The following is a 10,879-nucleotide window of genomic DNA, read 5'->3' as shown; positions in this document are numbered from 1 at the left end:
ATCTAAATGCATATTATAGGGAGTAACAATTTGCATAGTTGCTCCTTTTGGAATTTGGATCAAACATATCTTTGCAGCTCTTCATACCATTGAAAAAATTATAACACTATAAGAAGAAACTATACAAGGTAGAAAAAGAATTGAAATGGAACAGACAGCTAATATTGTACAAAATTACAACAGAAATTGCTATGATAAGCCTAAAGACTGAAAGCTAACCTACATTTTTTTTATCAGTAAGTTACACATACATCAGCTGGATCTTGAACCCAAGACCTTGTCATCCACCTGCTCTTACAAGGAGAGGATGTGTGATTTGCTAGAGCTCATTGGGGCACTGAGAACTAACATACACGTAGGTTTAGAGCACAATGAGCCTCCACAAAACTGATCAAGCTTGCTCTCCAGAATTCTTCACAGGTTTGATACTCTGATTTGTCCATGTCAAGAATGGCTAGTTCTAGAGTCCAGGCTGAAACCCTGCCTGCAAAGCCTCTCCTTTCTCAGAGCTTCATGGCATGGAGCAAAGAACTCATGCTTGAGAGCTTCCTCTGCATTGATCCTCAATCTAGGGTTTACTGTTAAACACTTGTCCACAAGATCAAAGAGCGATCTTGGGATTACCTCAAGAAATTCTGGTCTCTTTGTGTTTGTTTCACACCAATCCCTCAGCTTTGTAGATGGCAACGATTGTGTATCATAGAGTTCCTGTGACAACAAAAATGACATTCTTTAATACAAGGTGTCTTCTAATTTATATATCATTTGGTGGCTTTGAAAAGAATTTGATTTGCAAAGGAGGCCAGCTACCATAATTCAGGTCACTTTCAAAGATAGAGGTTGGTCAAGAGCATTTATGAATATAAATTATATAATAAGTCTAGAGGATAATTCAGTGATATAACAAAGGGGGAAGTGGCAGCATAAATAACATCTAAATGCATATTATAGGGAGTAACAATTTGCATAGTTGCTCCTTTTGGAATTTGGATCAAACATATCTTTGCAGCTCTTCATACCATTGAAAAAATTATAACACTATAAGAAGAAACTATACAAGGTAGAAAAAGAATTGAAACGGAATAGACAGCTAATATTGTACAAAATTACAACAGAAATTGCTATGATAAGCCTAAAGACTGAAAGCTAACCTACATTTTTTTATCAGTAAGTTACACATACATCAGCTGGATCATGAACCCAACACCTTGTCATCCACCTTGCTCTTACAAGGAGAGGACGAGTGATTTGCTAGAGCTCATTGGGGCACTGAGAACTAACATACACGTAGGTTTAGAACACAATGAGCCTCCACAAAGCTGATCAAGCTTGCTCTCCAGAATTCTTCACGGGTTTGATACTCTGATTTGTCCATGTCAAGAATGGCTAGTTCTAGAGTCCAGGCTGAAACCCTGCCTGCAAAGCCTCTCCTTTCTCAGAGCTTCATGGCATGGAGCAAAGAACTCATGCTTGAGAGCTTCCTCTGCATTGATCCTCAATCTAGGGTTTACTGTTAAACACTTGTCCACAAGATCAAAGAGCGATCTTGGGATTACCTCAAGAAATTCTGGTCTCTTTGTGTTTGTTTCACACCAATCCCTCAGCTTTGTAGATGGCAACGATTGTGTATCATAGAGTTCCTGTGACAACAAAAATGACATTCTTTAATACAAGGTGTCTTCTAATTTATATATCATTGAACAGATTGTAATATGAATGATGAATACCACTGGGAATGAGGATTCACGGTCATGTAGCTTGGCAACTTCCCATAAATCTTCACTGCCCCTAAACTTTGATATTTCCTTTATGTTCCTGACAACAGCAGTAGTATGGTTGGCCAAATGGAGTATGGAGATGAAAAACTAAGAGTGCATAAAACCTTTTAAAAAAAAGAAAACAATGATTCTTACTGTTCAGGATCTCCGAAAAAAGGCATTCTTCCAATCATCAGGTATAGTAAGGTGACCCCAGCAGACCAGATGTCAACCTTCGGGCCTTGATGTAAAGATTTGAACAGGACCTGCACTAATCACTCAAAACATGAGCTTCTCTAATCATATTTGAAAACAAAAATCAAGCACAATTCTATTGATAAATGAGCTTGCAGCTCTCTCTGCTAGAATCTTAATTTTAAGACCAGGCAGCATGATTCCGCAACAGTTCTGGAGTGTCAAGGTAGTAAAAATTTTAAAAAATTCAGATCAAATTAATCAATCATTAAGGTTGATTATATTTTTCACCTCAGGAGCCCGAAAGCCTTTGGTTCCAACACAAGGACCTTCCCTCTTGTGCTTTCCATCCCCTAACAACAAATTAAACGGGATCAATAGGAAGAATACAGTTTACTTCCATCCAAATTTGTCTCAATCGCTATAAGTAACACACCTCTTTTCTTTGTTAAGCCAGCACCAGCAACACCAATGACAGATGAATGCAGGGGCATGGGAGTAATATAGCCAAGCTTGCTATCCACTTTTCCAGGAGTGGCAGCAACTCTCTTTCTCATGGGGGCAGGAACACTTGATGCTTCATGATTTGGACTCTGCATTGTTTCCTGTAACAGGCTGATGAGCTCCTTCCTACCTTGGCATGGCATAGGTTCCCTCCGCCTTTCTGCTGAAGGAGTCCTGGTGCTTGTCACGTCCTTCACAGAGGTTATGCCTGAGCCATCTGCACCTTGACTTTTGATTACATGCCCCTTTTTTTTCAGGTTTTTAGGTTCTAAAGTTGATTTGGAGACTTTTGTTGTCTCCTGATTGACTGCTTGCAAAGTTTTAGCAGCTGGGAACTTCCCACCTTTGGTTGGAGGTGTAGATTTGGCATTCTGAACCATAACACGATTGATGCTTAAATCGTATCCCATCCTTGATTTGCCTGTAAATGTATACAAATGAGCAGCAACAGCTTTAGTTTGATTCTGTGGTGAGTGTAAGAGCAGAACACATTAGACAACAAAGACACCCCCTTTTTCTCACATTAAGAGGGAGGGGGGGGGGTGGGGGGGGGGGGGGTGTGTTGGTTTAGAAAGCGACACCTTAGTTTCATTCTTTGTTTTTGTTTCCCTCATTAAGTCTTACCAAATAAGGATTAATACAATGAAAATTGGAGGTGTACACAGTCCAGTGTTACTTATACTAAAACCAGTCCATCGGTAGATTAAAACACAAAACTTGAGAGGAACCAAGACTTACAAGTGTTTCCATACTTTTGATGCAAATCCTGTCAAACACATAAAGAAACACAGTAGTAACCCAACAGGTTATAATCTATGAGGGAAAAATTCAGCGGAAATAAACTAGATACAAAAATTAGAATAACAAGAGAAGCGTAACTAACCATGGCAAGGTTAAAATCGATGAGATAACCTTTATGGGCCTTACGAGAGAAAAGGAAATTGCCAGGTTTAACGTCCCTATGAACTATTCCCTGCAAATGCAGAAACAAAATTCTAAGAATCCCTAGTCATGCAAAAAGTACATGAATTCAAATAAAACATATAGGGAAACTATATTTACCTGCTTATGGAGACTCAAAAGTGCTCTGAACATGCAATAGCCATACCATCGGAGCTGAAGCACATCAATTTCTTTCTTTAGTACCTGAGAGTTATGGCAAAGTCAACATCCATGATCAGACAAGAAAAAAAGAAAGTAAACAAGAAAAAGAAACAAGTATCGAATAATTACCTCAGGCCTATCATGCTCAACATGCTCTAGAACAAAGCAATCGGAATTTCCATTCGTGAAACAGCCTTCATATTTAATAATAAAGTTTTTACCCCTGAATTAAAACAATAACTTGCATATTAAAACACAACTTGTTGGCTGCAAAACGCTATGCAGTTCATATAAATGAACTTCCATGAAATCCTTACCCAAACCGTTCCAACATCTTCTGTTCATTGCTAACATGGCGCCTATGAGCATTAGTGTGTGGGCCTGCAGAGCCATTAAAATACGTGAGATCGGGAGTAATCTTGTACTCTGATAATTTTCTTCTTCTTTTGACAAGTTTCTCATACTTCTAGTATGTCACTATTCCTACAGAAGACAAACAGTGGTGGCATTCTTTATGATAATATTGGCTACACTACAGTACATAGACTTGGGTTTTGAGTGTTGGGTGAAAGTATGTGTCTAGGTGTCAAGCTCTTCTACTCTCAGAATGTTTGAACACAGAGATATGGCTAAAGATCTAACAACCAATTTAAGTTCTACACCAAACCAAAAATGAAGTATATACGTAACTTAGGATGTCCAACACAGGCACTTCACTCATATAGAGCTACTTAGAAACAAAGCAAACTTGAGGTTGAGGGAACTTTCTTCCTCATTTAAGTTGTTGAGCATCAATGTCAGGAATGACAAGTTGGTGAGTTTGATAAATCCCAGATTCTCCCATACCTAAATCCAGGTCATATCATGTCTAACACAAGCGTTTCACATTCTTTAGACTCGTGAAAATTGAAAAAGTCTACTTTAAAAGTGATTCCATCATGAAAGCTTACGTATGAGGGAATGCAATAAGCAGAAACTCCAAATGGTTGTTGTAAGAACACAAAAGAATATGCCAATATGCTTAGTATGCAATCCATACCCTCAGTATGAAACCATACAGCCCCTATAATGACTAAATTAGTCTAGGTTGATTACATAGGATTACTAGATCAAATGAATATAGCCTTCCTTCTCAGACAACCAGAAGAGAAAACTACAAGAAAGAGCAAGATGTAGAGAACAAAATCAAATAAATCCTAATAACGTTTCTAGATAGGAACATCATCTTTGATTAAAAATATATATATAAAAATAAAAAATAAAATAAAAAACAAAGAAGGCTTGGTTTACAATGTTACAGAATCGCAAATGGGAAATTTACAAATCCTAGGCAATTTTTCTATTGATGAGACAATCTAACTCCCCCACCCCCAACCCCCCTTTCACTTGTAATGGCAGTTTAAGCCCCAGTGCATTCCAGTTTTACTGGATTTAATCGTAGTTCACATTGAAGTAATAAAAGAGTCAAAAGAAGTCAAATTAAGTCCAAGATTGCAGGCACTTAGTGATAATGTGTAGCTAAACAGATTCCAGGACTAAAACAGTCGATGGCATGACATATAATGTTGTCTCACATACATTTAATTGCAACAGTGACTCCATCACTTCTTCTCTTTGCCCTGTAAACAGTGCCATAACCACCTGCAAGTTTGGGATTAGACAAATCAATCAATGACCTGCATAACAAACAATGGATTGCCAGAGATGTGGGTAAGATACTAGGAGGGAATCAAAGCTTTTGATACCTGAACCTTCTTCTTCTACTACTATATAAGATTCAAAGTCTGGAAGTGCTTTTGGCTCCTGTTGATCCTACAAAGTAAGCATCTATAGTCATTAACAACTAAAACTCAGTGGATAAGTTCATTTATTCCCCTTTCAGCCAGGAAATTAGCTCAAATTAAGACCCAGGCAGCTGGACATAGATGTTGACCACCAAGTACAATATAAGATATGGATATTTCACATTGGAGCTACCTTGGGATAAACAGAAGTAGAGCTTCCCCTTCTTTCCTTAATACGCATATCATCATAATTACGCTTTAATTTTTGCGCCATGCTGACTGACGTTTGATCCCTTCTATGCTGCTGCTTCTTTTTGGGAGGATCAACAGCTTTACTATGCTCTAAAGACTTTGAGAGAGCATGCAGTCTTGGAGCCATCCCATCCTTGTGACTTGCCTTTGTTTTGGCAGAGGGTTTTGACAACTGCTTCTGAGCTACAGAGAGATCAGCTCCTGGAGAGACAGCCCGGGTTTCCAAATGTGTAGGTTTTTGCTCTTTGTTTAAAGAAGACATCATATCAATAGAATTCACATTCTTCATCCTTCTAAAATCTTTTTCAGGTGAAAGGTCCAAAAGAACAGTATTAAACGGGCGAAAAGGATTTTCTGTTTCCCCTTTAAGACTTACAGAATCCACAAATTCTTCTTCCTCCTGGCCTTCCATAATGCTTACATTTTCAAACACTATAACTTGTGTAGCTTTAGAAGCATCATTAACATTCCTAGCCTCTAGTGGGCAATGTCTGGCATCAAGATTTGCTATACTTCCGAGATCAAAATCATTTATTTTAGCATCTTCACACAGAAATGGATGGTCCAAAATGGTATCTGGAAGAGCGGCTCCTGGATCAGGCTCACATGCTGTTGTTGATTTAGTCACCGTCCTCTGCAGAAATATGCTTGAATTAATGTCACCCTCTACGTATTCCAGGTTCTTCAGTTTACAAGTTAGTCGACCAGCACTGGATTTGGCAAACATGGAGGGTGTGAGCATCAACTTATTAACCATTACTGACATGTTACTTGGCTGCATGTTTATGCTCCCACAAATATCGTCAGCCATTTGAAGCTGCACCTGAATGAATGATATGATTCAAAAGCTATCTGGAAGAGTAATTTGCTAGCTTGCACCTCATTAAATGAAACAAGTATTTTCTTGAAATAATATAAACAAAAAGGCCCAACAAAATTTTGCTTTCTATGGAGTGATGATGTGTCAATTTTTAGTTTGGATACGTCATCTAAGGGAAGATGTAGAGAACATACGTGCAAATACAATCAGTCCTCAACACAAGCAACATGAAGCCGCGGAGTCCTTCGTCAAAACTCACACAAACAAGAATTACAAAAGGAACTCTTAACCAATTGCACAAAATCTTATTAGAAACATCAACACAAAACTATCCTCTTGAATTTCACATAACCACAACAAATGTAATAAATTCAAATCTAGCACAGTCTCATATTGGAAAAGCAAATTACTTCAACAATTTGAATTGCAATTCAAGTTAAATTCAACAAAAACCAAAAATAACAAAATTAAAAAGATACCTTTGGGCAAACATACTGAATTGATTTCCGTGAACACGGCGACGTTTTATCCTCTTCTTCTGCTGTAATTAATTATCAAAATTCAGTGTGTTTTCACAAAATTTTAAATTTTTAGAAAAAGAAAAAAAATTAGCCTCACCAACTGTGTAATTCAAAACCGCTCTTCTTTTCGGCACTGGCGAAAGTTGAAGATCCGAAGACGCAATCAGCTTGCGCTTCCGAGAGCACGTTGTGACGAAATCGATCTGATTCCACAGCCAATAGGCTTGGGGAACTCCGATGCGGATCCGCGAAGGCGAGAAGAGGTGAATCAAATTGGAAGTTGCGGCGAACTGAGCGAGAGAAGTTAGGGCGAGCGGGGAGAGAGTGACGTGGAGATCGGCAGTGAATACGAGCGGCGAGTTAGGGATGGAGCAGAGCGACTCGACGAGGTCGGAGTTGGCGCGGAACAAGGCGCATCGGGAAGCGAGCTCGGCTGGGCGAGCCGGGCGGCCTAGAGATAGGAGGATCGCGAGGAAGTGCCACGCTTTCTCCGACTCCGTAGCGGTGGTGGTGGCGGTGGCGGTGGTGGTGAGGCTGAGTTCGAAAGCCGAGTCTGCGAGACGAGTTTCCATAGAGCTTCAGATCTGAGAGAGAAATTGGGGGTTTAAACTTTAGACAGTGAATAATGGAAGATTTTGCAGAAATGTTAAGAGAGAGAATAAGAGGCGGGAATTTGGCACGAGTAGGGTTTGAGAATTGGCACGTGCACATTTCCCGCCATTTCTCTCTCTCTCTCTCTCTCTCTCTCTCTTTTGTGTTTTAGATTTGATATAGACAAAATGACGGGAGTACCCTTTTTGATTTTTGGCTAGTTTGCTGTTTTTGGCAAATTTTGAAATGGCATTACTGGAAGTAGCAAGTAAGGTAGAAAATGGGGGCCACGTTTTTGAGCTTGTCTGAAGACTGAAGGAAAGCAACGCAATCCAATTTTTAAAATTTTGTACCACGCTCCCATGAAAATGAAATTAGCAGAATTAATTAGACCAGAATTCACCCATTCCAATTGAGCAAGATTTTGATCAAATTTTATCAAACTAACATTGTCTTCTCTCTTGTAATTGTAAATAAATGCAAGTGGTAACCATCTCTTTGTATATTGCTTGCCAAAATTTTTTTATGTTTCCGACTTGTATGTAGTTATTTTACTTTTATATAGCTTTTTTTCCCAAAAATGTGTCTATTTTTTATCCCAAAAAAAAAAAAAATTCTCATCTCTCACGTCTTTAATAAAAACAGTAAAGTGAAGCAAATCATTCATCCAAAAGTATCCAAAAATAAAAGATAAAGAAGTGTATTTCTCTAATTTCATCTAATTTCAAAAGTAATTCAAAAAGCCAATAATAGCTGTCATGAATGAAAGAAAATTAAAGACTAAATAATGGCAACAAAGACCAAAGAAATCAACAGGACAATTAATGACAATAAGGGAAAGCTAAAAGAAATAAACTTTTATAAGAAGATTATTTCTCCAAAAAAAAGAAATCATCGTTTTTCTTCATTATTACATCTCTTCTAGTATTCCTCTTTCCTTATCTCATTTCTCCTTGTATCCATAAATTCCCAATCCTTCAATTCCCACTTACATCTAGGATCTAGCTTTATCCTAAGTGTTCTGAATTTCAATATCAATATCTACAATTCAAAATTCATTATCGTAGTCTATTCTAGTATATTTTAAGCTTCACTTGTTTTACATGTTTTTATTTCTATTGTTATTATTATGTATTGCAACTTAAGTTTCTTATGTGCGTTTATTAAATTCAATAACACTGTTTATAGATTATTGATCTATGTAACCATGTGTTTGATTTAATTAAAAAAATCTAATATACTAGGTGTGGGGCCAGAAAATCGGGTAGCCTCGGCCCACTTCAACCCAGGCCCAAATGGCCCACGCCGAGGACGCATGATGGGTCCGAGAATGACCCTATCCTCGGTCGTCCGAGACCTCAGTACGAAGAAGGGGCAAGCCCTGGGCGAACTGTCACCTCGGCATTGAATACGCTCACCTAACCCTTCTGGCCGCATTAATGAGGATGTAACCCCTTGACAGGGCAACATCGATCAGGGTGAACCACTTGAGCACGGATATGACCTTTGATGGGATAGACGGTCAGGGGAAAGGCCAATAGATGACCAACAGGAGGAGGAAGAGAGGGATATATAAGAAATGTGAGCAAAATGTAAAGGGGGTTTTTTTGGAGGAGAGAGGGGGAGGGAAAGCCTCCTCGGCCATGGTCCGAGGAGCATCCCCCAGTTGTAAATTGCTCTAAGTATTTTTCAAAGAAAGAAAGGAGTTCATGTTTCGTGAACGCCGGCCAGCGCCTAAACCTTCGATCCACTCTCTACAAATTCATTGTTCTGGGTTCATTGGGCCTTTGACCCATATCTTTTGGGCTTGGGCAACAAAAAAAGGCCCCACAATTGGCGCCCTCTGTGGGAAGGATTAGTGTGCTGGCCGGCGCAACAGGCGATTGTTCTAAGTAATCGTTCTACGGAAGATCGGTGATGATGCAAAAAAAAAAAAAAAACCACCAAACAAACACTGCAGAAAGATAAAAGTTCGAGACAGGAGATTCGATAGCAAAGAAAGGAAGCTTGATATTATTTCATAAAAAGAAAAGTACAAAATACAATCAGAGGCTCAGGCAGGCGTGTTTTAAAACTATTCCTACCAGCTAGTTCTACAATCAAAGGCCTAGGTGGACCCGTCCTAAAACTAGCTAGAGGGAAGTGTCAACCCGTACTTTTATTGGCATCAAGAGAATGGGAGAACTTGACAATAAAAGCAGGGAAGGGGGGGCTGGCTTGTTTCAAGGCCACTAACAACTCCTTTCTCGCTGCGGCGGAGCTTGAACAAAGCGAGGAGCAGATGCAGGAGCACCGAGACGCCTTCCCCCGTGATGTTCCCTTGATTCTCTCCACTCCTCACGAGCGTTGGCCATTGGAGACGGCAACACTCGGGCACCAGCCATGACATAGGTTCGCGCGTCTCCTCCGTCGGGGGTGCGCTCTGGGGAGAGATGTTAGGTACTTCAGCGACGTCCCTCCTGGCCACCGCGTACGGCACTATTAGTGTTACGCCCAGACTCTGCCGCGCCGGAAGCCCAGTGGGGGCTGCGGTCACAGCGGCTCTTGGCACGGATGTCCTCACACCCGCCCAAAGCCGCCCCATATCTACCAATTCCGGTCACAATTCCGGCGGGGTTATTTCAGGGGCTTGGGGAGCTGAAAGGGTGTGTTTTTCTGTTTGCGTTGGGAAGTTCATGGAGTATGGAGAAACCATCCCCCCGGGAAGCCTTATATAGAGGATGAAGGTTGGTGAGAATTAATCCACGCAGAATTCGAAAAGAGAGTTACCAGTAGGGCTAATAATGAAGCTACCAAATTCCAAGGGGACCGTAGACCATTGGATTCGTGTTAATTCATGAGGACATTAATGAAGGCGCATCTCGCGCACCGAAACATCAAGCGCGGAACACGAACGGCCAAGGGACGCTTCGTAAATGAAAAAGATGGGGGTTCGAGCTGGAGGCGAGATCAACGCCACGTGTAAGATCATAATCCGACCCAAGGAGGAATCGTCTCCAATGAAGCGGTCTGAGGACAAACCCCTCCTTACAGAGAAATGAAAGCGTTAGACAGAACCAAGGCACTGCATGGTCCTCGGACTCAGACCTATGGGGAAACTAACCGCTCCGCTATACCTGGGTACTAGACAGAACCAAGGTATTGCATGGTTTTCGGATTCAAACCTATGGGGAAACTAGATACTTACAGAGAAATGAAAGCGTTAGACAGAACCAAGGCACTGCATGGTCCTCGGACTCAAGCCTATGGGGAAACTAACCGCTCCTCTATACCTGGGTACTAGACAGAACCAAGGTATTGCATGGTCTTCGGACTCAAACCTATGGGGAAACTAGATACTTACAGAGAAAT

The 10,879-nt window shown here is 40.4% G+C and overlaps 1 protein-coding gene across 2 annotated transcripts in view; it reads right to left on the bottom strand.

Annotated features, from left to right (window-relative positions):
- Positions 1-916: 916 nt before the first annotated feature.
- Positions 917-10,879, bottom strand: part of LOC111985826 (uncharacterized) — a 16,007-nt gene continuing 6,044 nt past the window's right edge. Inside the window, exons 1-15 of one of the 2 annotated variants that reach the window (XM_024017483.2) lie at positions 7,035-7,577; positions 6,896-6,957; positions 5,538-6,419; positions 5,306-5,372; positions 5,139-5,201; positions 3,878-3,941; positions 3,690-3,783; positions 3,519-3,602; positions 3,340-3,429; positions 3,195-3,222; positions 2,389-2,877; positions 2,244-2,305; positions 1,914-2,023; positions 1,728-1,815; positions 917-1,640 (exon numbers count right to left, since the gene is read on the bottom strand). In XM_024017483.2, the coding sequence (XP_023873251.2) occupies positions 1,377-1,640; positions 1,728-1,815; positions 1,914-2,023; positions 2,244-2,305; positions 2,389-2,877; positions 3,195-3,222; positions 3,340-3,429; positions 3,519-3,602; positions 3,690-3,783; positions 3,878-3,941; positions 5,139-5,201; positions 5,306-5,372; positions 5,538-6,419; positions 6,896-6,957; positions 7,035-7,509 (2,922 nt within the window). In that variant the 5' untranslated portion in view covers positions 7,510-7,577 and the 3' untranslated portion in view covers positions 917-1,376. Of the gene's footprint in view, positions 1,641-1,727; positions 1,816-1,913; positions 2,024-2,243; positions 2,306-2,388; positions 2,878-3,194; positions 3,223-3,339; positions 3,430-3,518; positions 3,603-3,689; positions 3,784-3,877; positions 3,942-5,138; positions 5,202-5,305; positions 5,373-5,537; positions 6,420-6,895; positions 6,958-7,034; positions 7,578-10,879 lie in introns of those variants that run through there. The other variant, XM_065774736.1, reaches the window with a different exon arrangement.

Source organism: Quercus suber, unplaced genomic scaffold, assembly GCF_002906115.3.
Source record: "Quercus suber isolate HL8 unplaced genomic scaffold, Cork oak 2.0 scaffold_97, whole genome shotgun sequence".
In the NCBI taxonomy this organism is placed as follows: Eukaryota; Viridiplantae; Streptophyta; class Magnoliopsida; order Fagales; family Fagaceae; genus Quercus; species Quercus suber.
Note: the sequence above shows the minus strand (reverse complement) of the source record. Positions and strands in the feature narration are given on the sequence as shown.